This window comes from Hevea brasiliensis, chromosome 8, assembly GCF_030052815.1.
Source record: "Hevea brasiliensis isolate MT/VB/25A 57/8 chromosome 8, ASM3005281v1, whole genome shotgun sequence".
NCBI classification, from domain to species: domain Eukaryota; kingdom Viridiplantae; phylum Streptophyta; class Magnoliopsida; order Malpighiales; family Euphorbiaceae; genus Hevea; species Hevea brasiliensis.
In genome coordinates this window covers 12710181-12737722 of record NC_079500.1, presented here as the reverse complement: position 1 = coordinate 12737722, position 27542 = coordinate 12710181, and the positions used below count along the sequence as shown (strand labels likewise).

Below are 27542 nucleotides of genomic sequence, written 5' to 3'. Positions count from 1 at the left end.
GGAACCCATCATGTATACATGTTAGTTAACTAATGGATTGCTATTCTATATAGACTATCTTACATGGAATAACCGATGTAGTATATGATTTTTTTCTTTGCTTTCTAGGACTGTGGAGTCTAGCTAATAGGAGCTCTAAAACCTCAAACTGATAATCAACTAATAGGGGTGACAACTAGTGGGGTGACAACGGGTAGGGTACCTGTGAAAATCACCTTACCCGAACCCAATTAAAATTTATTCTCAACTACCTGAATCCGTCCTAAATCCAATTATTATTGCCTGAAAAAAAACTTAAACCCGCTTAATTTTATATATTTTAATTAATATTTTGCATAAAAATATTTTGATTAATAATTTATATTTTAAAATTTTAATAATTTCATAAAATATTTAAATTTCATTTTATATAAAATAAAATATATAAATACTTATAAATATTATTATAAAATATGTATATATTTAATTAAGTATTTATATAAACGAGTTCGGATAATAGATACCCAACATGTAAAACCCGAACCAGAACCGAATCTGTTATGGGTATTATTTTTTACATTTAAATATGTCCCAAACCCAATTATATAATACATAAACTCGTTCTATTAGAATTCAATCGAATCGGATAGCCGCAAAAATTCGACCCGTTGCTATCCTTATGAACCAACATAACTGAGGTAAAATAGCATAACTGAGATGGGAGGGATGAGTAAAATTACTTAGTGAGCAGATAAATAAATAATAAAAGAGGAACATATAAGGTTTTGACATTTAATAATACCAATCTATTATGCTATAATAATTTAGCTAAATACATATATATTTTAAATCAAATCACATTACTGAACTAAAATAAAATTTATGCTGTAAAAATATTTCTAGAATAAATATGCTTAAATATCAGAAAATCTGCAAGATCCTCATACATTCGCAATATGCTTCCTATAGGTGGAGCTAATATCTTAGGCGCATATAATAAATTTTGGCAGCTTGAGACTAATGCTAGCATCTTGGGCTCTATAATGACCCCATCGGCCCAAAATTAATAAAAATATTGGTCATACATATGTGCGGAGCTATCCCCAAAGGGCTACCATCTGATACACGCCCAAATGCTATATATATATTAAGCGTTGTCTCAAAGACAGTATAAATTTAAGCTGAGTTGAAAATAAGTCATCCATTATGAAGGTGCTATCAATTTGGTACATACATTAAGTATATTTGGCCATTTATTTGTGTTTCCAATTATCATTTTATTTAATTAATAAACACATAATTACCATTATCCATTTCCATTTTTACACAAAGAAAAATAATATACATAAATATACATTTAATAAAAATTATCAGTATTAAATATTTATCTACTCACTTAGTATTGTAGGATTCCAACTCACAAATGTCACCTTTTCATCCAATTAAAAGCACATTCTCAAAATCTTCTCTTGGAAGAATGAAAAAGTTACTGCCCTTGTTGAAATCCTGCTAGCTCCTAATCTCTTTTCTCCATTTATCTTTTTAATCTCTTATATTTCAGGTCACTCTCTCGTTTCCCTTTCTATCTTGCTAGAGAAACCCCAAAAACTCCAGCAATCTTCCCTTCCTTCCTTCCTTCTTCTTCTCCTTCTTTCTTACTTCTTTTCCTTTCCTTTCTTCTCTTTCCCTTCTTCTTGATTCTTCCTCACTTTTTTGCTATTTCTTTTATTTTTTATTTATTATTTATCAAATGAAGAGAATATTTTCATTGGTAAAGATTTGAATGGACATGTAGGAAGTGATAAACAAGGTTATGAGAATGTTCATGGAGGTTTTGGTTTTGGAAGTCGAAATAAGGAGGAAAAAAGCATCATGGATTTTGCTATGGCATACAACCTAATACTATCAAATACCTACTTTATAAAAAGAGAGTCACATTTAGTGACTTTTAAAAGTGGGCAACATAGCAGCCAAATCGACTTCCTCTTAATCAGGAAGACAAATAGAGCTCTATGCAAGGATTGCAAGGTCATTCCAGGAGAGGCTTTAACAAGTCAACATCGGTTGGTGGTCTTGGATGTCAAGTTTAGGAACAATTCAAGTAAGGTCAGAAGAAATAGTGTAGCTCGAAAAAAGTGGTGGGAGTTCAAAGGAGTAAAGCAAGTGAAGTTCAAAAATGAGCTTCTCCAGTCCGAAGTATGAAAGCTGGATATGGAGGCCAATGATATGTGGATACAGATGGCATCAAAGATTAGAGAAGTAGCTAGAAAAGTACTTGGAGAGTCTAAAGAACATGGACCACCCTCAAAAGGGAGATGGTGGTGGAATGAGGAAGTACAAAAGGCAGTGAAGAGAAAAAGGGAATGGTATAAGAAATTACCTAAATGTGATAATAATGAGGCATATGAACAGTACAAGATAGCAAAGAAAGAGGCAAAAAAGGCAGTTAGTCAAGCAAGAGCACAGGCCTTTTAAAAGTTATATAAGAAACTTGGAACTAAAGAAGAGGAGAAAGATATTTATAGATTAGCAAGGAGGAGAGAAAGGAAATATCAAGATCTCAATCAAGTTAGGTGCATTAAGGATAAAAAAGGAAAAGTGTTGGTGAAAGATGAGGACATTAAAAAAAGATGGAGAAATTATTTTAATGATCTCTTTAATAATAGTCAAAATGGTAATAGCGTGAATATAGATTATAGAATAATAGAAAAGAATGTGAATTATACTAGAAGGATTAGATCTTTAGAAGTAAAGGAAGCACTTAAGAGAATGAAAGTGGGTAAAACCTGTGGACCCGATGAAATACCAATTAAAGTGTGGAAGTGTTTGGGAGATATGGGAGTGGCATGGTTAACTAAATTATTTAATAAGATTCTAAACTCAAAGAAAATGCCTGATGAATGGAGGAAGAGTATCTTAGTACCTATTTTTAAAAATAAGGGAGACATACATAGTTGCTCAAACTATAGGGGAATTAAACTCATGAGCCATACTATGAAGTTGTGGGAGAAAGTTGTGGAGCATCGACTACGTCATGATACTTCTATCTCTCTCAATCAATTTGGTTTCATGCCCGGTCATTTAACTATGGAAGCGATTTTTCTCATTAGAAACTTGATGGAGAAATATAGAGATGTGAAGAAAAATCTACACATGGTTTTTATTGATTTGGAGAAGACTTATGATAGTGTCCCAAGAGATGTCTTATGGAATGTGTTAGAACAAAAGAGGGTATCTATTAGGTACATACAAGTGTTGAAAGATATGTATGAAGGAGCAACTACTATTGTGCGCACGGTGGGAGGGGACACAAGAGATTTTCCGATCTCAATTGGATTACATCAAAGATCAGTCATAAGCCTTTACCTTTTTACATTAGTTTTAGATGAATTGACGAAATATATACAAGAGAGTATTCCTTGGTGCATGATGTTTGCGGATGATATTGTTCTGATAGATGAGACACGAGAAGGAGTCAATAGAAAGCTAGAGCTTTGGAGAAGTGCTCTAGAGTCAAAGGGTTTTAAGTTAAGTAGAACGAAGACAGAATACATGCATTGCAAGTTAAGTGAAGGCCAAACTGGTGATAAGGAAGGAGTTAGTTTGAATGGAGTGGTACTGTCCCAAAGTAATTACTTTAAATATCTAAGCTCAGTCCTTCAAGTAGATGGGGGATGTGAGGAGGATGTTAGTCATAGAATTAAAGCCGGATGGTTGAAGTGGAGACGTGCCACGGGAGTTTTATGTGATCGTAAGATTCCCAATAAGTTGAAAAGAAAATTTTACCGTACAGCCATACGACCGGCTATGTTATATGGTAGTGAGTGTTGGTCACTGAAAGAGTCGTATGCATCTAAGATAAGAGTTGCAGAGATGAGAATGTTAAGGTGGATGAGTGGCCATATTAGACTAGATAAAGTCCGTAATGAGAGTATTAGAGAAAGTGGTGCTAATTGAAGATAAGTTGAGAGAAAGGAGATTGAGGTGGTTTGGTCATGTGAAGCGTAGACATACGGAGGCTCTAGTTAGACAAGTAGAGCACATTAGGTTAGAGGATAGAAATAAAAAAAGGGATAGAACTAAATTAACTTGGAGGAGAGTAGTACAATATGACCTAGAAGCATTACACATTTCTGAGGATTTAACCCAAAATCATTTAGAGTGGAGAAAGCGAATCCATATAGCCAACCTCAAATTTTTGAGATAAAGGTTTAGTTGAGTTAAGTTGAGTTGAGTTAGTTATTTATTTATTTTTTATAATTGCTGCTGGAGAAATCAGCTCACGTGACCCGTTTCAAGACAAAAGAGGCTGCCAGGTGTCCATTAAATGAAAACTATATTTATATCTCTTCAAAAATTGGTGTGTTACAATATTAGTTACAATGGCCAATTTTAGTGAATGTTAGAAGTGTATTTAGCTATATATACTAAGACAATTTTAATCCCCAGCCATGTACTTATGGCTGAATGCAATGGACATATAAATTGATCGATACTAGAGTGTGAGTATGATTCTTGTTTCTCTAAATCGAACCTTGGTATTGAACCAAAAAGAATCAAAATCGGAAAAAACTGACATTGTTGAAACCAAACTATACTGAATCGAACTGCTTTTATTGTTTTGGTACTATTTTGGCTCTCTGCCAATAACCGAACAGATAAACGGCACAAGACCATAAGACCATGTCAATTCGAAAAACAGAAGCTAAAACCCATTTTATGCATATGTTTTTCAATATACTTTAGATACACCATACAATGTCAATATATATATATGAGCAATCAAACATCAAATATTTATAATAAATTCCCAGTCTCAAACTAAAAAAAAATTCTGTTAATAATCCAATCCAATACAAAATTTAACATTGCTGATCCTTTCACCAACAAATTGTTAGTCTATTCACTTAGTTAAAAGAAATTCAATGCTGCCAAGTTTCATTGCTTTTGCTTCTTCAGTTTCTTGCTTTCAAACAGCTAGAGATCTGCAGTAGGCTGGCACGGCTCTAGGAAAGAACATCTGCTGAGCACCTTCAGCCCTTATTATTGGAAAAATTATCCTCCATGCAACCTATAGGAAGAAGAAGAAGGATGTCAAGCAAATAAAAACTTCACACTGACTTTATTTAAGCAAAAATTTTAAATGTTAGCTATACATACAAAGATCATTCTAGCTCCCATCCACAAGCGCTTAACCGAAGGTAGAGGAAATATCAAACGTCCAACACCATAGATAGCCACGGCGAAAAAATGGACAACCAAGTTCGATTTGAACAACATAATCTTGACCTTGGGGTTGCAAAGAGAACGTCGCAAGTTTGAAAAACAACCATCACACACTATTGTTAGTGGAGCACATGCTGTAAGTTCTTGACCAGTTTTTGTCTTGTATTGCACACCCTTGATTGTTCCTTTTACTTCAAGTAGGGATGTTACTGTTCCTTCTTCCAATCTTACACTGTAAAGGAAAAATTAGCAAATAGATTTTGTATTAGCTATTGAAAGAAAGAGGACATGGCCTTCCAACAATATATACGTGTTGGACCACCAAGTAGAGTAATTATTTTTGGGTGGTACGGGAAAGGAAAGGAAAGGAAAATTACTTGGGTAGGGAAGAAGCTTTTTCTCGCATCCTTTGAATGAAACGTCCATTATGAAAGCTTCTTCCAGACACATATGATTCAAGGTTTTCCAGCGGATAGGAAAGTTTAGTACTTCTCCCACCCTTGTACAGAGCATATCCAAATACTTGCTGAGCATCAGTATCTTCTACACAATCTACATCCACACATATACAGCCTAAGAATTAGAAATGACAACTTTGGTGTGCAGCATTAAAATTTTCAAGTTAAAACTATAAAGGGACTTTGTAGCACCTTCACAAAAAAAAAAAGTGACTTTGTAGCTTATTCTTGCTTACCTTGAAGGCCCAACTCAATTAGTTTGAGGTAGCCACCTGGTTGCAGGAGTTCTCCAACAATTCTATCAGGCTCAGCCAAGTCTCTTTCAATCACATGTACTCTTCTTCCATCCTGCAATTGAGAGAAGGAAACAATTATGTCAATAATTTGTCCCCTGCAGATGAAAGAGTAAGCTTGCATTCACAGACGCACAAACTAATATGGAAAGAGAGAGTCACCTTGCCAAGAGTATAAGCAAGAGCAGAACCAGCCACACCAGCTCCAACAATAATTATATCTGGATTTTTGGCTTTCTCTGCCTGCTTTACACCTTTTTCAGGGCTCAACAATGCTTCAGCTCTCGCAACCTCCCTTGAAATGGTCGTTTTTCTCTTTACTGCTGATCTATAAAACAGTAGAAATCCCAACAAAAAAGCCATGATGCCTCCCATTACGAATTGAGATTCCATTACCAAAACTAATATTGCAGAGAAGATGGGATTTTTTTTTTCTCTTCTCTGTTTTGGTGGTGGTGAATTTGTAGTGCTTGAATTTGCAACTTGTGTGGGAAACTGATTTTTGCGTTCCTTTATATAGTTTAGTTATTCAAAGAATAGCTTGAGACTAATTTGACCAAGTGATGAAGTAAATTTTGTAATGTGGGATGTGGACAGATACATAAAAGTATTCCAAGTAAAGTTAAAGATGTTTTCAAGACTATTGACTTGAACCTGTAGAATGAGTAACGCAAAGCCTATTCAGTTTCAAGAGTATTTCTTTGGCAATATCTTCTCATGATTGCTTGAACTCAAACTTGTGAAGAATTTACCATTATATTCCCTTTTCTTGTATCTGTTCCAAGAATTTACCATTATATTCACTTTTCTTTCTCTAATCCAAGAATCTAACATTGTCTCTCTTCCCTTTAAACACACCATAACTTAAAGAAGAAAAATAAAACCCACTTCACTATTACTCTGAATTTGAAGAAAAGCACCGTTCAGCTTCAACGACAGTCGAATTTGTCATCCCTAACGCAGTTGAGAAGTTTAAGGTTTTGATGGGATTGGTTACTCCATACGTGACAAAGAAGGAAACAGAAGAAGGAGAAAATTTTGAATATTTCTGTTGTGTTTTGTTTACAGGTAATCTGTGTTTTAGAATCAATTTTCGAGATTTTGATTTTAAGAATAAGTTACCAGCAACCAATGGTCTCCACATACGGCGCCAATGGCGGCAGCCCTACCGGCCGCAGACATTGGCTTGCAATGCTGAGCAATATAGCGGTTTGAAACTTCCAATTCTGACTGTTTTGTTCTGAGAACTTATTAGCGCTTGGCTTTCGACTGTGAATCGCTTAAAAAACTATTTTGAGGTCGGCAAAGGAGTCGGTAAATTTTTGTTTGGGTGGTAGGAAAATTGTGAGAACCGGGAATAAATCATTTTCCAATTTGGCAATTCTTTTTTTAAATAAAATTTTATTTACATTTCTTTGAAAATAACTTTTTATTTTAAACTAAAAAAAGCTAAATTCTTTATTTTAAATATTAAAAAATTTAATTACATTGAGTTACTATAAAATTTTATAGTGACTTTTAAAAGTGGGAAATATAGAAGTCAAATTGACTTCCTCTTAACCAGGAAGACAAATAAAGCTCTATGCAAGGATTGCAAGGTTATTCCAGGAGAGGTTTTAACAAGTCAATATCGGTTAGTAGTTTTGGATGTCAAGTTTAGGAACAATTCAAGTAAGGCTAGAAGAAATAGTGTAGCTCGAACAAAGTGGTGGGAGTTCAAAGGAGTAAAGTAAGTGAAGTTCAAAAATAAGCTTCTCGAGTCCGAAGCTTGGAAGCTGGATATGGAGGCCAATGATATGTGGATACAGATGGCATCAAAGATTAGAGAAGTAGCTAGAAAAGTATTTGAAAAGTCTAAGGGACATGGACCACCCTCAAAAGAGAGATGGTGGTGGAATGAGGAAGTACAAAAGGCAGTGAAGAGAAAAAGGGAATTGTATAAGAAATTACCTAAATGTGATAATAATTGGACATATAAACAATACAAGATAGCAAAGAAAGAAGCAAAAAATGCAGTTAGTAAAGTAAGAGCACAGGCCTTTGAAAAGTTATATGAGAAACTTGGAACTAAAGAAATGGAGAAAGATATTTATATATTAGCAAGGAGGAGAGAAAAGAAATGTCAAGATCTCAATCAAGTTAGGTGCATTAAGGATAAAGAAGAAAAAATATTTGTGAAAGATGAGAACATTAAAGAAAGATGGAGAAATTATTTTAATGGTCTCTTTAATAATAGTCAAAATGGTAATATCATGAATATAGACTATAAAACAATAGAAAAGAATGTGAATTATACTAGAAGGATTAGATCTTTAGAAATAAAGCCTGTGGACCCGATGGAATACTAATTGAAGTGTGAAAGTGTTTAGAAGATATGAGAGTGGCATGATTAACTAAATTATTTAATAAGATTCTAAACTCAAAGAAAATGCTTGATGAATGGAGGATAAGTATTTTAGTACCTATTTTTAAAAATAAGGGAGACATACAGAGTTGCTCAAACTATAGGAGAATTAAACTCATGAGTCATACTATGGAGTTGTGGGAGAGAGTTGTGGAGTATCGACTACGTCATGATACTTCTATCTCTCTCAATCAATTTGGCTTCATGCCCGGTCGTTCAACTATGTAAGCGATTTTTCTCATTAGAAGTTTGATGGAGAAATATAGAGATGTGAAGAAAGATTTACACATGGTTTTTATTGATTTGAAGAAAGCTTATGATAGTATTCCAAGAGATGTCTTATGGAATGTGTTAGAACAAAAGAGGGTATCTATTAGGTACATACAAGTGTTACAAGATACGTATAAAAGAGCAACTACTATTGTGCACACAGTGGGAGGGGACACAAGAGATTTTCCGATCTCAATTGGATTACACTAAGGATCAGCTATAAGCCCTTACCTTTTTACATTAGTTTTAGATGAATTAACGAAATATATACAAGAGAGTATTCCTTGGTGCATGATGTTTGCAGATGATATTGTTTTGATAGATGAGACGCCAGAAGTAGTCAATAGAAAGTTAGAGCTTTGGAGAAATAATCTAGAGTCGAATGGCTTTAAGTTAAGTAGAACGAAGACAGAATACATGCATTGCAAGTTCAGTGAAGGCCAAACTAGTTACAGGGAAGGAGTTAGTTTGGATAGAGTGGTACTGCCCCAAAGTAATCACTTTAAATATCTCAGCTCAGTCTTTCAAGTAGATGGAGGATGTGAGGAGGATGTTAGTCATAGGATTAAAGCCTGATGGTTGAAGTGGAGACTTGCCACAGGAGTTTTATGTAATCGCAAGATTCCCAAAAAGTTGAAAGGAAAATTTTACTGTACAGCTATACAACCGGCTATATTATATGGTAGTGAGTGTTGGGCACTGAAGGAGTCATATGCGTTTAAGATAAGAATTGCAGAGATGAGAATGTTAAGGTGGATGAGTAGCCATACTAGACTAGATAAAGTCCGTAATGAGAGTATTAGAGAAAAGGTAGGAGTGGTGCCAATTGAGGATAAATCGAGACAAGGGAGATTGAAGTGGTGTCATGTGAAACGTAGACATACGGAAGCTCCAGTTAGACAAGTAGAGCACATTAGGTTAGAGGATAGAAAGAAAAAAAGGAATAGACCTAAATTGACTTAGAGGAGAGTAGTATAACATGACCTAGGAGCATTACACATTTCTGAGGATTTAACCCAAAATCGTTTAGAGTGGATAAAGGAAATCCATATAGCTGACCCCAAATTTTTGGGATAAAAGCTTAGTTGAATTGAATTGAGTTGAGAGTTACTATAAAATTTTAAATTTCAAAATACAAATATAATTGAATAAAAAAATAATTCAGTGAGACGTTGCCCATCAATACGAATAAAATTTTTTAAGCATTGCTAAGGAGAATTGAATCTAAAATCTGATAAATAGCTTATTTCGAAACTAAAAATTTATAAGAAATTAAATATATTAATTTTTTTTTGTTAATTATTATATTTCAAAACATAATAGATAAAGAATTAAATTATTTTAAGTTTGAAAAGGAATTCATTAAAAAAAAAAAGAAATTAGATAAAAATTTGAGTGATTATGTAGAAATTCAATTAAGTTTTTCCATTGCATATGATTTATTTCAAAAGAAGAGGAAAATTTCGAACTAAATATTTTTGTTTTAACTTTTCTTTTATTGTTATTATTTTACTTTGACAAATCTGAAACGGAAATACACATTCGAATTAATTGATTTAGAAATGTACCAATAAGAATGTTCTTTTCCAGAATATGATATTATTTTTTAATCTTGGCATAGGCAAGCCACCGTTCTCAGCACTTATTTCCTGCAAACAATTCCATATCCTGCTGAAGCCCCACGGGTGCAGTCTAGGGTGCCATAATCCATCACCGATGAAGGCTTTTGGTCAGAGCCACCTTTCAGAGAGAAGATGCAAGTTTGGCAAGCTGCAGAGAGAAGACATGGAGTTCTATACTTCTCTTCACCTCCCAATACTGGCATAGCCACACCAGGCTTTGCCGGGTTCTCAAAATCAGGCCTGTATGTCCTTCCCAATACTCCATCAACCTTAGGAGACAGGTAAAAGAACCTGAATTGAACCTCCAAGTGGACAAAGCAGTCATTCTCAGGAACTTGGTACTTGTGGACTCTGTCATCTTCTTTACAATCTCTGCGGTGTCCTTCAGGGTGACTATAACACTGTTTCTGCTTGATACTCTCTCCACTTTCACATCTTTCTCTGGAGAGTACCAGATGGAAAGGGAACCTTCAGGGATGGCTAAATCTTGCCCATTGTAAGTGAACTTTAGATGGTCAATTTCACTATCCCAAGTTGCTGCCTTTGTGGCTTCAAGAGAGAAGGTGTAAGAGTTAAAAAGGATTCCCAGGGCTTGAATCCAAGTGAAGTCCCGGGTTCTGCCTGCGGGCCTGTGGCCAATGAAGCGTCCATTAATCTGGAGATTAGAATCTGATACTAAACTGAAATGTTCTTTGCTCTTGCCGTGAAAATAGAAAACAACACCATCACCACAGTGAAACGAGGGTCGTAGCATGCAGATAATGGGGTGTTACAATCTGCTTTGCGGCCTGAAAATATCAAACACATGTTTAATCTTAAATATTCTAAACTCTGCAGCCATTTTACCACCTGAAGACAGAAATTTCAGAAAGGAAATTGGTTATCTTACGCTTGCACTCAGGCTTGCAATGTGGATTATCACAGTTGACGCAGCAAACTTTAGACTTGAGGTTTTCAGAGGAAGTGCTGGGGCATTCGTCCGGACACTTCACATACTTCCCATAGCATCGGCTTCTTGGGTTGCTGCACCAGAAATATTCTGCTGCTGCATTTGCTTTTATAAAACCTGAAATGAAGGCTGGAAGAATGACGAGAATGAAATTTATGCTGCGTGAGATCTTCATACTTTTGTTTAGTGATAGATGAAGCAAGAAAAGGAACAAAGCCAACCGATGCTAGAATTCGCCTTCTGCTGGTGCTATATATAGTATTCTCCAGGCAGACATACATCTGCTGCTGGTTTCTGATTTCATTTTTCAAATATTCTTTTTAAGCTTGTGATTTAATCTAAACTGAATAAAATTATATTTAAAACATGAACATGTGCTTAATTGACTCTTTTTTGCATATGCAATTGCTTTCCATGGAAGGGGAGTCGTATATGATCATTGATGCCTTAGAGTGCAAATTTGCACTCTAGAGAGGCTACACTAGGCTCTGTACTCCAAAATGGCTGGCAGGAAATTAGGAACTTGAGCATTGTTGCAGATGCATTGATTCTGCCATTCAGTGGTGGATATATTGCTAAGTTAAAATGGATTTAAAGCCAAATATTGCAATTAATTTCTGTTTTAGTAATTAAGATTCTGGCTTTCTGCTTAATCAATTTCAGTTACCTAAAGATGTGAGGAGAAGCAATTTGGAATCCATGGAAATAATTAATTAGTTTTATTTTTGTATCCTTATCTGGTGCCATAAGTAACTTCTCTTGCCAAAAGTAGGCTTGGAGAAGGGTATGAACCAACATGCAAGAAATTTAGAAATAGTTCATGTTCCATGCAGAGCTTAATTAACTATGAATTAATCAGTTGACAACTTCACATTGAGTGTTGAGAAAATGATTCCCACAGGGAACAATTGGCCAATAAAAGTTGCAACAAATTTCCTTGTTTATAACGAATCGCACTCTATCGATTCAATTTTGCATCTTAGGCTTGTTGATGCAGTTTATTAGCTTACTCATTTCTTAGTCATGATTTGTTATCCTGATTTCATAATTGGGTTCAATGAGATTTACCAATTCTATATGAAGTATATTTTAATTTTTCTATTATAGAGGAAGCCAACAAATGACATTTACTTAGAGAATGGCAAATTCAAAAGTTAAAAATATTAACTTTTTTTTTTTAATTAAATTTGACTTAGAACTTAATCCGACTGAAAAATCGGATTAATAGATCACTGATTCAACCAATCAATGAATCATTAAAAAATTATTTAAATATATATTAATTAAACAATACACTTATTAATATAATTAAATAAGATTAGTCAATAAATTTTATTTTTAATAATATTTCAACATTTAATCAGTTTTATATATATATATATTTTAAATTTTATATGAAAATATTAAAAATATTTAAATTTTAAATATTTTTATTCTCAAAATTTATAATTAATAAATAAAATAAAAATATTCTTATAAATGAATAATTATCTTGTTAATATTTAACATTAATTATATATTAAGAAAATATCATTTTGTAAAATATAAAAAATCAATACCATTGATTTTTCTAAAATTTTCAATTTAATTAATTTTAAATTTTTCAGATCATTGGATCAATGGATCACCGGTTCAATCATCAGAACATTCAATTTTTTCTGGGTCAATTTCTTATTTGATTCGAATCAGCATAATTTTATATCTGAGTTATCAAGTCAACCCATCGGGCGTGTCGGAGTCTTGTAACATTGTTAAAGAAAAGAAAAGGGCCAGGCGTAGTCCAATATAAGATTCTAACAAGCCTGCCGACCGGTTTGGACCAAAATTAAAAATCCGGCCCGGCCTAAACGTTGAGTCTACTCTCATTACTTAATTACGAAAATACCCTGAGATCCGTTAGTATGACCATCTTGTCCGAACGTACCCTTTCTCAACGGCTACTTACAGTGAAGCCTAATTTTAAAATCTCTTGGGTGTCTCGACATTAACAAAATTCAATCCCACCAACATACCATCTGCACGCTCCTCCTCTAAAATCTCTTCCCTCTCTATCTTCGCAATGGACAAATCTGAGTCTTCGCATATCATCGGCGAAGGAGAGAATGGAGACGAGTTCTACGAGAAGATCGAGGCCCCGAAGTTTGTCGACCTCACTGCACCCGATCCCTACCGCCCCGGCGATGATCGCTACTGGTTCTGCTTGCGAGTCGGTGAGTTAAATATTTCGTTTTTTTTTTTTTTGTTTACGCTTATTCTTTGGTTTGAATTTTGGGATTTAGCTTGAAGTTTCGATATGCTCTGTTTTGGTCGTTGAATAGCGTTAGAGAAAGGGAAGGAAGATGGGTTTTGAGGGTTTGCTTTCCATTGTTTTGGAGTTCAACCAGTGAAGCCTGTGCTTCACGGTTCTTTAAATTCTAACTTTTCGATTTCCATGCTTCCATTCATTGTGATCCCAGGTTGTGACCAAAAGCATGAAGAAGAAATGGACTCTGAAGCAATCTACAAAAATTTTGTTCTTCGGGTTAGTTTCAAGTTCTATATATCTCTTCTCAATATTGCTTTCTAAAAGATCATTTAGAATTGGGTATTAAGCTATTGAACCCTGCAGGTCATGGCTGCAAGAAGTCCCAATGTACGTCTTCGAAAAGCACTGTATAGAAAGGATTCAGGGTGAGTTCACAAAGCTTTTCAGTGACTACAATTCAGGTGTTTCTTCTCTTATAGCTGTAGCTGAGCACATACCAACACCATTTCTATGCAGTAGTACCCAACTGAAATGTCCACGGACAGTTCCTGCAAAACCTTCGAGGTCTAGAGTATCAAGAATTGCCCTGATTTCTTCGATATCTAAAAGGATAGTTGATCCTAAAGTGAAAGTGAAGCCCCTCTGTAAGCAAAGTGCAACACCAAATGCAAAGACAAAGCAATCTTCTTCTATAGCCAAGGCTTTAACTACTCCACGGACCAAAAAGCAGCTAGCAAATCCAGATGCATTCCGGAGTGTTAAGAACCCAAAAATAACATCCATCGCAGTGCCAAAGAATAGAGTAGTAGCGAAGACACTGATTTTTCATTCACCTAAGAAGTCGGTGAGAACAAAGAGTTCATTAGAATTGAATACACCTGTAAAGACATTGTGTGCTGGGATGAAGAACCTTGAGATCACTACTTCAAAGAAGCAAGTGTTGGGATATCATCGGCCATTGCCTCCAGATTCTGCTAAAAAACAATTGAGAGGAAGAGAAGTTAAAAGCAGAGTTTTTGATGGTCTATGTTCTCAAAATCACAAGGGCCTGGAAGCCAAATCTTCTAAATGTGTGAAGAAAAGTAATAAGGAAAAGAACTTACTGGCGTACCATGATTCTGTGCCTCATGAAAGGGATGAAAATGATTTCAGTGATAAGGAGATTGAGAAGAAAAAGAAGAATGGTTCACAGGGAGTATGCTCTACTTCTAAGAGCGATGAAGGAAATGTAAATGAAGAGCCTTCAATGGATGAGAATAAAGTTGGAGTTCCATCAGATGCCACCAGCAGTGATACAAAATCCCTGTCAAATTCTGAATGGAGGAGCTCTGAGGATGATGATAAAAGGCATACTTCAACTTCTCATGACAAGGAAAATGATAATGAAGTCATGGAGAATGATGATAAGGAGAATGCATCAGCCTCTGATGATAACAGGTTAGAAACTCATTTCATTTTCTTCTTTTTTGAGGATGTTCTTCATGTTAAAGCTTTCTTCCATCACTGACTGATGAACTTTCTGTGTGCAGAGAATTGGTTCTAAAGAATACTCATATAGAACATGAATTTCATGGCAAGCATGAGATACCGAAGGGCAGTCAAAAGGTAGCTAGCTTCATATATAATCACATACATCTGCTTTCAAATACTCAATTCATTTCAGTTGCTGATCTCTTTCTGCACTTGAAAATGATACAGAGCACTGAAGCAAAAAGTAAGCTATCTAAAGAAAGCTCCACCACTGCTCTAAGGCTGAAGCATAAAAAACCGAAGCCTACAAATCCAAAGCCTTTCAGGCTAAGAACTGATGTATGTGTATTTTTTTCTAATGTTATTTTATTTTTGAAATGATCTTTTTCCTTTTTTTAATAGAATTTGAGTTATTATAGGAAAGGGGAATTCTCAAGGAAACAAATCTGGAAAAGAAACTCTATCCTGCACCTCCTAGTGAAATCTCACCAGTCTCAAGGGTAACAGGAGGAAACTCGCAGAAAAAACATCAGAATGCACCCCAAGTGAGTTTTAATCTAAAATGCAGAGCTCTTTTGGCTGTTATTTTTGGTTCGATAAAGCTCTAGAGTCTAGAATGATACTCTGTTTATGATTACAGAAAAATGAAAAGTGCCTCGAGCAAACTGAGAATCACTTCAGCGCATACGAAGGCATCAAAAAGGAAACAAATAGAGCACATAGGGATCAGTCTGTAAGTATCTTTTTTTGTGAAGGGGAAAATAACTGTTAGACATCAATAACACAAAGGCATTGGCTAAAGCCTCCAAATGGTAATTATTACTTTGCGCAGCAGAAGGAAACAAGGTTGATGATTTTGAAAGAGAGAGCAGGGCGAAAAATATCTTCAACAACTCCGCAGAGGCATACAATTTCCTCTCAGAGGAAGCTTGTGGCTTCAAAGCAGGGATGTAGCCAGGATAAATCAAGTATAAAATTGGGAAACAGCTTGAGAAGGACCAAATCACCATCCATGAGACAACTTACGAGGCCTCAAGAGTGAGTTTGTCCTCCTGCCTTGTTCGAAATCAAGTATTTATGATCCCTTGTACTAAATTTAGCGAGCCTGCTCTATGCAGGGCAGCATTAGGTAGAAAGGAATCCATTATGATAACAACTGGTCAACTAGGCACAATAAAGGAAACCTCCCCAACAATTTTAAATGCCAAGGAAGCTGCAAAGCCAACCAAAAGTGGTTCTTCTGGTGCTTCCCTGGCGGCCAAAGGTTCTGTTTATCGTGCTTCCAGGCCCTCATTACAGGGGAAAAGGTTCAAAACCCTTCCCAAGGAACCAAACTTTCATACCATTCACGTGCCAAAGAGCTGCACCAGTAAAGTAGCTTAAGCGTGTTAGAGTGTACCATATCTCTGTTGTGTTCAATTGATTCATTGAATTATATCTTCTTTCCAGCAAATTCTGTGTTGTTGTCTAGAAATTCTTTTATCAAGCCACAAGAGAAAATCTTTAGTCCATTTTTTCTCGCAATTGTTTATAACATTCATGATGATTTGTATTCTTTGTATACAGAAGAGAGGTTTGCCGTTATTCATACTTCATTGCTCTTGCAATATGAGTACTCATTTTATTCAACAAAGAATGCGGGAAAAACTCCCATGTCACATTAATAATTCATAAATAATTCAAGACTTGAGTTCATGAAGGCATCTGTATGCCGGTAACCAGTAACTATTAAAACAGAACTGTATAGGATAATTGTGTAAAACAGAAACATCAAGATAAGAAGAAAGCATACAACAACAACGAAGCTCAAGAACTGAGTTGAAGAAACCTTTGTGCCATGGGATGCTTGGCTTGTGAGAGTTCATCAGGTTTTAAAACTTCAACAACTTCTCCATTTACAAGGAGGCAAACCACATCAGCAATTCTCTGGATCTGTTTGATGCTGTGAGAGACCATCACAATTGTCATTCCCTGGCTCTTCTTCAGTTTTACAATAGCATCCTCTATGTTTTGGGTTGATATTGGATCCAAGGCACTCGTTGGCTCATCTAGTAGCAAAACCTTTTCAAAAGTGGGATTATAATTAGAAGAACGATACATATTAATCCAACAGAAGTTCGTATTCTAGCATTTTAAGAAATGCAAATGTGATATCATAATATAGTCCCAAGGAATACAAACTGCAATATCATCAAAGCGGGTTTACCTCTGGTTCATTAGCTAGGGTCCTAGCAAGTGCAACCCTTTGAGCTTGACCTACAGATAATTCACTGCCATTCTTTTTCAGAAACGAGTAATCAAGATCGGCAAGGGTAAGCAACTTATGAACCTCATGGTCAGCAAGTTTCTTCCCCCTCAATTGTGGTCCATAACGTATGTTATCAGCGACTGTGCCTAAAGAGATGAAAACCAACATTCAATTACTATTAAGCATATACGTTTACCAAAGCACAAGCACTGCCAACAAAATATTAAAAGCATTGTAATAGCACTTAAAGTACAAGCTTTAGCATTAATGCTTTGTCATATATGGCATATCCAAAGTGAAGATATATTAATGTGAAAAAATACTCTACTTAATTGCTCAAGCTTGTATATAGATAGAGGGTAAGAAATGTGTCTTTGTCATGGCAGATATTAATCAAAGAAGCAGGGGTGGTTAGCAGCTGGATAAATAGATAGTTTTAAATGAAGTATCTTGAGCATCTTTTGAATATCAAGCAAATTCTTTCTCTCAATTCCATCTTCATGATTTTCTTTTTCACTTTCTTTCATTTCTCTCATTTTCCTTCATTTTCTCTAAGATTTTTCTCTGCAACTGTATAGCCAGAGCAACTAATATCTGATATAATTAACATAACACTAATATGTTAATTTAGAACAAGAATAAAGAGAAGAAAATTATCATTGAAAGCTAATCATTATACTGATTAAAATAAAGAAAAAATAAGTTAACCTTCAAACAGAGCCGGAATCTGGAAGAGCATTCCAACCTTACGGCGGAGGCTGAGAACATCTAGATCCCGAATATCTCGGCCATCCAGAAACACGGCATCGGACGGTGGCTCCCACAGGCGGTTCAGCGACCTCAAGAGCGTGGATTTACCGCTGCCGCTGGGGCCTATGATCCCAACGACGACGCCCTTTGGTATGTCCAAGTTGACTCCGCCGAGAATAGTAACTCCGGCATCGGATTTCTTGGTCAAATTGCGTATCCGAAACTTGGTTTGAGGATCATCTCCACCTGCTTCAATGTCCCCCACAGCCAATAAATGCTCTTGAGAATCATCAGCTACCCCAATCAAAGTCACAGCAATCAGGGTCTTGAAGGGTTAGAATCAGAAGCAGGAAAGAAAAAAGGATAAGGCGATTAGAAGCGTACCCGGAGAGGCCTGAGCTTGGAAGATTGAACCCAAAGCCATGGGAGTTTCAATGGCTAGAGGAGAAACAGAGGTCATAGCTGTTTTATGAAAGAAAAAGCCAGAAAAGCTTTCCCTGGTTGTCACTGCACCAGTCACCACATGAACCTTCAAGAATCAAGATACTTAATTCCTTCTTCCATTTTCTAGTTCTCTTGTGTGAAGATAACATCATTTTCATTTCTCCAAATTTTAGTAAATTTTTTAGATCATTCAATTCTTTTCTGCTGCAACCTCACTTTCAACCAAATTATTAGCTCACCAACATGGGGGGTTTCTTCTTGGAATAAAGTTTGAACCTTTCAGAAAGTTTAAATAAAGTAATTGTAAATTTTTTTGCTAAATTAATTCGTACTTTTCGGTTTAAATTATTTTTTTTATATATAAAATTAATTTATCATATTAAATATTAATTTTTTATTTATAAATATTTTTAAATTTAAATTATTAAAATCAAATAATTTTTGCATGAAATTCTTATTAAATAGGTAATTGCTAAGCCTGTTGCCTTTTGTTGAGAAAATATATTACATTTACAATACAAAAAGCTGAGATCTAAGATAATACATCTCCTTGTTCTTTCTGATACTTAAGCTTCTTTTACTTAAAATCCTAATCAGAAATCCTGCTGTAAATTTCACAAGCTAAGGTCTATAAACTATAATAATATCAATACCTTTCTATATACTAAAAATTACAGCTTCATTCCGGCAAGTAATTGAGCTTCAAATGCTGCTACACTTCAATTTATCATCTGGGCTACTTCCACCTTCTTTCTTAACAGCAATTACATCTGTAAGTTTATGAGGTTCAGCCTGTTCCAGCATTTGAACTACCATTCTCATTGATGGTCTTAGAGCTGGGATTTTTGCTGTGCAGTGAACGGCGATGCGTAGAACTTTAATGGCATCCTCCTTCAGGTTGTCTAAGATGTTTGAGTCCACTAAATCTAGTGAACTCTCTTTGCTTGTCATTTTTCTGTAAACCCAGTTGACTATGTCCTTGTTCTCTCCAAATTCTGATTCAATTGGCTTTTTGCCCGTGACCAACTCCATTAGGACTACTCCAAAGCTGTATACATCGCTCTTCTCATTTACCTTGCATGTGTATGCATACTCTGCATTCCATAGTGCAGACAACAATCAAGTTATGAAGAAGTTACTAAAAATTAATTGAAAAACCCGACAATTTTGATGATTCATCTAGTTGAATGTGCTTAAACATTGTAAAACAGAACAGGAGAAAGTGAAGAAAGAAATGACAGGAGAAATATTTTTACCAGGAGCCATGTAACCAAGAGTGCCGGCAATGATATGACTCGAATCTCCTCCACCGGCAGCCTGCATAATCTTAGCAAGTCCAAAATCAGCAATTCTAGGCTTCCACTCCTTATCCAACAAAATATTACTCGACTTCACATCTCTGTGAATCACTGGCCTATCGAACCCATGATGCAAGTACTCCAATCCCCTTGCAGCCCCTACTGCAATTGCATACCTCAACTCCCACCTCATCTTAATCTTGTTACAGGAATGTAGCTGATCCCACAAGCTTCCATTAGGTAGATACTCATAAACCAGGAGATTGCTGTCCTCACTCGTGATGCTACAGTACAGCTTCACCACATTCACATGCCTTACGGCACTCAATGTTGCCACTTCTGCATCAAATTCTGCTGATCTGAAATTCCTTTTAGTCAGCATGGCTGAGCTGCTCCGGAAACTTTTCTGATCAGTACTGTTGTTGGATGTCCAAATGTGCTTCACAGCCAGTTCATTTCCATTACCAAGAACAAGTTTGTACACGTTTCCTGATCCTCCTTTGCCAATCAAATTCTCTGACTTGATGGCATCAATGATGTCTCTTTCACTAAAATTTAGTGCTCTAAAAGACTTCATATCCCAAGGACTCCGCTTTAGTGGATGATCAAGATTGTTTTGTCTTAGCTTCACAAACAATAAACAACCAGAAAAAATGACCAAAACTAGCAGACCGGCTGCAATACAAGAAAGAAGTACGCGACGGTGACCAGAAGTGCGAGAAGTGGCTGAACAAGGTTGGATATTCCTCAGATTGTTGCTACATAAACCTGGGTTTCCATCAAAGCCTTCATGAAAGACCTCAAGGGATAAAGATTGAGGTATGGGACCAACCAGCTGGTTATCTGACAGATCAAGATTGCTTAGCCTTAGAGATGATAAACTAACTGGAATTTGACCAGAAAGTTTGTTGTTGGATAAATTCAGAGAGTTCAAAGTATAAAGGGATCCAAGACTCTCTGGGATTTCCCCAGAAAATGAATTGTCAGAGAGGTTTATAACAGTAAGAGAGACACATGAACCTAATGAATCTGGTATAGTACCAGAAAAAAGGTTTCCATTCAAATAAAGACCGTCTAGTTTCTTTAATTTACCAATAGCGTCTGGGATTCTGCCGACAAATTTATTCGAACTCAACTTAACTGAAACTAACGAAGAAGCATCTGAAATTGCAGCAGGTAACTCGCTAGAAAATTGATTGTTAGATAGAATTAGCAACGCCAGAGAATTTGCATTACCAATATCTGGTGTCACCGGACCTTCAAATTGGTTCATGTTAAGATCAATGATAACAAGGTTCGGCAAACCCCATATTCCTGCAGGGACAGTACCTGAAAGTGAATTGTTGTTCATACGTAAACGAGTCAGAGACTTACAATTCTCATAGCTATCTGGGATTTGGCCGGTGAACTTGTTCTGTAGGATAAGAAGATCAAACATTTTCCCATTCTTGCACATGTCTGGAGGTATAGGACCTGTCAAGAAATTCTCTGAAACATCAATGTAAAGGAAGTCCGCCCAAGAGCCTAGCTTCTGAGGAAGTGAACCGGTGAACTTGTTTCTGTAAAGAGAGAACGCTGTAAGGTACTTCAGTTCACCAAACTCCTCAGGAATCTCACCGGAGAATTGGTTTTCGAAAAGTTGCAGAGAAGAAAGCTGTTTCAAGGATTTCAACTCTCCAAGATCACCTTCAAGCTTATTATGTGAAGCATCAAAATTTACTAGGCTTGTGAGATTGCTCAATCCTACTGGAAGTTTTCCTGTCAAGGAATTGTTGTAAATCTCAAGTTGCCAAAGCTTGCTGAGCTTTCCAATTCCTGCCGGGATTTCTCCAGACAATTGATTATCAGAGAGTTCAAGATTTTCGAGCAGAGTAAGATTTGATATACCCTCTGGAATCTGGCCTTTGACGCTGCAGTTAGTGAGATAAAGCCAATACAACTTGTTAAGCTTAAGAACTTCAACAGGGAAGGAACTTGTTGCATCAAATGGATTGTCTCCAAGACTTAAAAATTCAAGATTGGTAAGATTTTCCAGTGAATGCCACGGAAATGACCCTGAAAATCCACTACCATTTAAATTAAGGAACCTCAATTCTCGTAAACTAGACAAGTCAGGAACCTGTCCAGAAAACGAATTCCCACCCAAATCCAAGACCTGCAAGCTTCTGCAATTCTTCAAGTCCTCAGTGATGCCACCATGAAGAGAATTTGATCCCAAGGAAATCTTCTCCAGCGATTGCAAACCGCAGATTGACTCAAACGGAAGAACACCCTCGAGTTGTTGCTGGGGAAGATTGATTTCCTTAACGAGTCCATTAGCATAGCAAATAATTCCAGCGAAGTTGCATACAGAATTTTCTTGTGTCCATGAGCTGAACACATCAGTTTTTGAATTCTTGAGGGCAGACTTCACGTTCAGAAGCATTTGAAGCTCATCTGATTTGGTTGGAGAAACTAACATGAGAAAACTGAGAAAGCAAAATACCTGAGAATGCCATTGCCGGAATTGCCGGAAATATTTTTGGACCGACATGCCGACCGGGGGGCTTATGAGAGGTTTAGGGGGAGATTTTTTTTTTTTTTTTTTTTTTGAAGGTTACACTTTGTAGTAAGAGATTAGAGGAAAAGCAAGAGCTAGTAGGCTGTCACATATTTCGCACGAGGCTGGATTGAATTTTGTGTTCCGCTTGTTCACACTTTGACATACCGTATCATGTGAACACCACAACAAAGAAGAAAAATTACGCCTGGAGAGGCCCCTTTCAAGTAAGGGTAAGTTGAGCATTAAAAATATTAAAAATTAAATTTAATATATTTTAACAATAAAAACTCTAAAAATAATAAATATATTAATAATATTATAGATATGTGAAATTTATATATTTAATAAGTGTATTTTATTTGATAAATTTTTATTTAGATTAGATTTATTATAGATTTAATGTATAAATAAATGAGATTCATTTATTAAGATAAGTTTTATTATATATCTTATATCTCAAATTCATATAGATTTAATTTAAATAAGAAAAATTTATCTTATTATAGAGTAATTTTTGTCTTAATCAAATCTATTATTATCTATTATGGGTTTAAAAAATAATAATAAATCTAATTTAAATAAAAAAATTTTAATTATATATTTTATATTAAATTAAAAAATTTATTTTAAATTCTTTTTAAAAATATATATTTTTTTAAAAAAATATTTTTAATAATAATACGTGGCCTTTAGAGGATGTATTTTAAGAAAGGGGAAAAATAAGATGAAGAAGAAATGCAAGATTCTTGACGGTGTAGGGAAGAGTAAACGAGCTGTAATTAAGAGGTGCGCAAGAGATGACAGCTTTGTGAAGAAATGGGGCACAGAAATGGAAGCTTATAGCCGCCCAAATTGACTATAGCACTCTCTAGCCGCCACGTGGAATGAAAATACTCAACGAGCATGAGATGACCTCTCCCCACTCCTCGCCCTTCTGTCTGCAATTTCTGAAGCTCATTAAAGAATCCAATCCACTCTCACCTTGGCGTTCTTTCATAACCTGCAGCTTCCACTTCTCCAATCTTTGAAATTATGGAATGGCTAATAGAAAAGAAAGCCATGCAAAGTAGGCCTGATCATGGTCGGTTCAATTTTTGAATCAGATTGAAACTAGTCTAGACTCTAGATCGATGATTAAGTGAATCGAACTATTCCTGAACCAGATTATAAAGGGGCTGATTAGGAGCCTTCATATAAGGTTCTAAATAGAAATCGAACTCAAACCGACAATTCAAATTGCTGATTTTTGTTCGATATAAGATAATTTTCTTTTCTTAAAGAAAAATTGCAGCTTTAGAAAGCGTCATCATTAAAATCGAAAGTAGACTCGTATGTGAATCATGTCAAAAACGGATCGAAAACAGCTAAAAACTGAAACTAAACTGACTCAAATTTGATTTCAATCCAAATTAAATCGCTGATTTTGATTTGAAATCAATCTGAACTGGACCGGAAATTAGGACTAATATTACAAACCAGTACTTGTTTGTTGTCTGGATATTAAAATGAGAAATTTGTGTCATTTTGTCTCTCTAATATTTGTCGGTCAACGGCCTGCAGAGGGCAAGTAGGAGTAAGTTGCTGTCATTTGATTTTCCAGGAAAGTGATGCCCACCAATGATTCTATGGAGTGCTACTTTCTTCCTCATAATTCATTTTGTAAATATGAATTAAGTTTAACCGGGAAATTTTTACCCAAATTTTCTATTCATTTATAAATTTAAAATAAATATATAAAATTTATATATTTAATAAATTAATTTTATTATATATTTTTATTTTAAATTTATGATAGATTAAATTAAGGTAAGAAAAATTTAATTTAATAGATTTTTATATTATAAAATAAATATTTAATTGTGGAATGGAATAATTATAAGTAGTTGGTCACAACAGCCTTAGAAAGTCTACTACAGTTGACATTTTCTTAGCTAGCAAACAAGTTATAGTAATTTTCTGACTAACATTATATGAAATCTACATTACAGACAATGATAAGACGATAAAAAAATTTTAATAAATAAATAAAAGCTTTAAAAAGACGTGATAAAAGATAAAGATTGGATAGAAAAAAGTCTCTTGTAAAAAAGGCATATTCTTTTTTTAAATTATAAATACGAAATGTTTCATATATTATTGTAATATTATTTTATTATAATATTAAATAATAATAATAAATTTAATAATATTAAAATTTGATTAATATTATCAAAATTTAAATTTCTCGAAGAATTCGTTTAATTTTATATATTTTAATTAATATTTTGAGTAAAAAATTATTTTGATTAATAATTTATATTTTAAAAAATTTAATAATTTCATAAATATTTAAATTTTTTTTTATATAAAATAAAAAATATAAAATTTATAAATATTATTATAAAAAATATATATATTATATTTAATTAATTTTTATATAAACAGGTTAAAGTAACGGATACTCAATATGTAAAATTCAAATCCGATTCGAACCTATTATGGATATTATTTTTTAAACTTAAATTCATCCCAAACTCGATTATATAAAATTCAAACTCGCCCTATTAGGATTCAGTCGAATTGGATATCAGTAAAAACTCGACCCGTTGCCATTTCTATCTATTATGTTGTATGAAATATGATAAGTCAATAAAAAAAATGAGAAAGAAAAAAAATTACTTGAATTTGAGAGACTCAAGTTTAACTTTTCCCTCTGGCATATATGCAATTAAAAAAAATTAAAATAATTCTATTAGACTATATGTTGGGATTTAAAAAAAAAAAAATTAATTATCGAAATTTTATTTTATTTTTCTGTTTTACGAAATAGGTTCCATCATTGAATTATTAGTTAAGAAATTAATTTTATACAAATAGTATACATGAAGTGGAATTGAGAAGAAGTTTTAGGGAAAAAAAATAAAAGTTTTTTGTTTGTTTCATAGAAAATAATTATAAAAAATATTTTTTTTATAAAAATATTTTTTATTATTAAATTATTGTGTAAAATTAATAATATATATTTATGCATAAATATTTTTATATTTTAATAAAATTATTAAAATTTAAAAAATAAAAAATAAATTTCTCTTTTATTTAAAAATAACTTAATTTTCCTTTTAATTAGGAAAATATTTTCTATTGATTCATTTTATTGAGTATCCTAAATGCTAGCAAAATACGAAAAATATTTTCCATGAGACTCCATTTGATTCATTAAAATATATTATTAAAAAATATTTTTCACATTTTCTAATATTTAAAGTACTTAAAAAATAAGTTAACAAAAATAATTTTTTTTCAATTGCTAAGCAAGTCATTTTTAAGGAAAATAAACTTTTTTATAAAAGAAAAAGTATTTTTTTTTAATTTTAATAATATTATTAAAATATAAAAATACTTATATATACATAATATAAAAATATATATTATTAATTAAATATTATAATTAATTAATAAAAAAATATTTTCTTAAAAAATACTTTTCGTCTACAAATTATTTTTTGTAAAATGCATGAAATTAAAAGTAATTAATCTTTGACAAAAGATATGAATATCATAATGAAAAAGTAGAAAAGATTGCAATTCCCCTTCACCACCTTAAAATATTCTTTTCTTAAAAGAAATAGATGGCAGCTTTAGAAAGTTTCATCATTAAAATCGAAAGTAGACTCGTATTTGAATTATGCTAAAATTGAATTGAAATCAATTAGAAATCATAATTGAATTGGTTCAAATTCAATTTCAATTTGAATTAAATCACTGATTTTAATTGAAAATCAATCCAAACTGGACCGATAATCAGGGCTAATATTGCAAACAAATACTTGGTTGTTGTCTGGATATTAAAATGAGAAAATTGAATCATTTAGTCTCTCTAATATTTGTTGGTCAAAGGGCTAGCTAGAGAGAGCAAGTAGGAGCAAGTTGCTGTCATTTGATCTTCCAGGAAAGTGATGCCCACCAATGATTCAATGGAAAGCTACTTTCTTCCTCATAATTCATTTTGTAAATATGAACTGAAGTTTAATTGGGAAATTCTTACCCATAATCCAATCTATCATAATTTTAAAATAAATATATAAAATTTATATATTTAATAAGTGTATTTATATATATATATATATATATATATATATATATATATATATATATATATATATATATATATATATATATATATATATATTTGGTGCATTGCAAGTGAGTAGTGCATTAGCTTTTGGCAGTCAATGGTTGAAGGAATCATATATATTATGGGGTCCAACTGAAGTCTTGCTATTTCTCTCCTATGTTGAGATTTTTGTATTACGCATTAAGTTTTCATTTCTTTCATAGAAAATAATTATAAAAATATTTTTTATTATTAAATTATTATATAAAATTAATAATATATATTTATGTATAAATATTTTTATATTTTAATAAATTATTAATATCTAAAAAATAGAAAATGACTTCCTCTTTTATTTAAAAATAGCTTAATTTTTTTGAGTATCTCAAATATTAGTAAAATACAGAAAATATTTTTCATGAGACTCCATTTGATTTGTCAAAATATTTTTTTAAAATATATTTTTTAATATTTAGAGTACTCAAAAAATAAATTAACAAAAAATAATTTTTTATCAAAGGTTAAAAAAGTCATTTTTAAAGAAAATAGTTTATTTTTTATAAAATAAAAAAGTCATTTTTTTATTTTTTATAATATTATTAAAATATAAAAATATGCATATATACATGATATAAAATATATATTATTAATTTAATATTATAATAAATTAATAAAAAATATTTTCATAAAAAAATTTTCTTGAAAGATGCTTTTCATCGTATACAAATTATTTTCTGGAAAACACATCAAACTAAAAGTTACTAATCTTTGACAAAAGATATGAATATCATAATGAAAAAGTAGAAAGATTGCAATTCCCCTTCCCCACTTTAAAATATTTCTAAGGATAGAAAATGCTAAGAATTATGAACCCAAGAAAAAGCATGCAAATATTTTAAATGAAGATAAGACAGCCATCTTAGCCTTTTGAAAGAAGCACATAACTTCCAACTGCATTCATTCAATCATACAGCATCAACTACATATCCATTGTTTGTCTCTAATCATCTTCATTATAGAGGCATCATAATCATAACAAAAGCATTTAATTACAAAATACATTTATTTAATCAACCATAATATTTAATAATTATATATTTATTTTATTTTATTAAATAAAAGTCAAGAATTTAATTTTGTTGTTGTCTAGTATTTAATCTTGATTTTCATTGTAAAAATCAATATTTAATTAATTAAATCAAATAAAAATCTAACTTAAGTACTTAGAAATCAATTTGATAATTAAAATTT

At 33.4% G+C, this 27542-nt stretch overlaps 4 protein-coding genes and 1 pseudogene across 8 annotated transcripts; 1 reads left to right on the top strand and 4 right to left on the bottom strand.

Annotated features, from left to right (window-relative positions):
• Window positions 1–5578: 5578 nt before the first annotated feature.
• Window positions 5579–6331, bottom strand: LOC110644647 (squalene monooxygenase SE1-like). Its single transcript, XM_058150679.1, has 3 exons — window positions 6119–6331; window positions 5900–6011; window positions 5579–5757 (listed from the first exon to the last, which is right to left on the bottom strand). The coding sequence occupies exons 1-3, from the start codon at window positions 6329–6331 to the stop codon at window positions 5579–5581; spliced, it is 504 nt and encodes a 167-aa protein (XP_058006662.1).
• Window positions 6332–10272: 3941 nt separating this feature from the next.
• LOC110644637 (uncharacterized) lies at window positions 10273–11819 on the bottom strand (annotated as a pseudogene).
• Window positions 11820–13132: 1313 nt separating this feature from the next.
• Window positions 13133–16504, top strand: LOC110644651 (uncharacterized). 4 transcript variants are annotated; one of them, XM_058151336.1, is made up of 10 exons: window positions 13133–13411; window positions 13658–13722; window positions 13810–13871; window positions 13966–14883; window positions 14976–15051; window positions 15145–15255; window positions 15336–15461; window positions 15557–15649; window positions 15749–15954; window positions 16035–16504. In XM_058151336.1, exons 1-10 carry the CDS (start codon window positions 13261–13263, stop codon window positions 16297–16299), a joined length of 2073 nt encoding a protein of 690 aa, XP_058007319.1. In that variant the 5' UTR covers window positions 13133–13260; the 3' UTR covers window positions 16300–16504. The 4 variants fall into 4 exon arrangements, with proteins under 4 accessions (XP_058007319.1, XP_058007320.1, XP_058007317.1 ...); XM_058151334.1 differs by having other exon boundaries at window positions 13135–13411; window positions 13963–14883; XM_058151335.1 differs by having other exon boundaries at window positions 13137–13411; window positions 13963–14883; window positions 15752–15954.
• Window positions 16505–16552: 48 nt separating this feature from the next.
• On the bottom strand, window positions 16553–18436 carry LOC110644650 (ABC transporter I family member 17). The gene is made up of 4 exons (XM_021797537.2): window positions 18299–18436; window positions 17873–18208; window positions 17123–17310; window positions 16553–16977 (listed from the first exon to the last, which is right to left on the bottom strand). The coding sequence occupies exons 1-4, from the start codon at window positions 18372–18374 to the stop codon at window positions 16723–16725; spliced, it is 855 nt and encodes a 284-aa protein (XP_021653229.1). The 5' UTR covers window positions 18375–18436; the 3' UTR covers window positions 16553–16722.
• LOC110644649 (receptor-like protein kinase 7) lies at window positions 18305–22366 on the bottom strand. 2 transcript variants are annotated; one of them, XM_058151333.1, is made up of 3 exons: window positions 19615–22366; window positions 19012–19452; window positions 18305–18443 (listed from the first exon to the last, which is right to left on the bottom strand). In XM_058151333.1, exons 1-2 carry the CDS (start codon window positions 22187–22189, stop codon window positions 19061–19063), a joined length of 2967 nt encoding a protein of 988 aa, XP_058007316.1. In that variant the 5' UTR covers window positions 22190–22366; the 3' UTR covers window positions 18305–18443; window positions 19012–19060. The 2 variants fall into 2 exon arrangements, with proteins under 2 accessions (XP_058007316.1, XP_058007315.1); XM_058151332.1 differs by lacking the exon at window positions 18305–18443 and having other exon boundaries at window positions 18845–19452.
• Between the last annotated feature and the right edge of the window lie 5176 nt (window positions 22367–27542).

Excerpts from the sequence above, each read along its gene's own strand:
- LOC110644651 (XM_058151334.1), top strand. The coding sequence starts at position 13,261 with ATGGACAAATCTGAGTCTTCGCATATCATCGGCGAAGGAGAGAATGGA. Across the intron at positions 14,884-14,975 it reads TCAGCCTCTGATGATAACAG|AGAATTGGTTCTAAAGAATA; the intron begins GTTAGAAACTCA and ends TTCTGTGTGCAG. Across the intron at positions 15,462-15,556 it reads AACATCAGAATGCACCCCAA|AAAAATGAAAAGTGCCTCGA; the intron begins GTGAGTTTTAAT and ends TTATGATTACAG.
- LOC110644649 (XM_058151333.1), bottom strand. The coding sequence starts at position 22,189 with ATGTCGGTCCAAAAATATTTCCGGCAATTCCGGCAATGGCATTCTCAG. Across the intron at positions 19,453-19,614 it reads TCTTGGTTACATGGCTCCTG|AGTATGCATACACATGCAAG; the intron begins GTAAAAATATTT and ends TATGGAATGCAG.
- LOC110644647 (XM_058150679.1), bottom strand. The coding sequence starts at position 6,331 with ATGGGAGGCATCATGGCTTTTTTGTTGGGATTTCTACTGTTTTATAGA. Across the intron at positions 6,012-6,118 it reads TTGCTTATACTCTTGGCAAG|GATGGAAGAAGAGTACATGT; the intron begins GTGACTCTCTCT and ends TCTCAATTGCAG. Across the intron at positions 5,758-5,899 it reads AATTGAGTTGGGCCTTCAAG|ATTGTGTAGAAGATACTGAT; the intron begins GTAAGCAAGAAT and ends GTGTGGATGTAG.
- LOC110644650 (XM_021797537.2), bottom strand. The coding sequence starts at position 18,374 with ATGACCTCTGTTTCTCCTCTAGCCATTGAAACTCCCATGGCTTTGGGT. Across the intron at positions 17,311-17,872 it reads GATTCCGGCTCTGTTTGAAG|GCACAGTCGCTGATAACATA; the intron begins GTTAACTTATTT and ends TCATCTCTTTAG. Across the intron at positions 16,978-17,122 it reads CCCTAGCTAATGAACCAGAG|GTTTTGCTACTAGATGAGCC; the intron begins GTAAACCCGCTT and ends ACTTTTGAAAAG.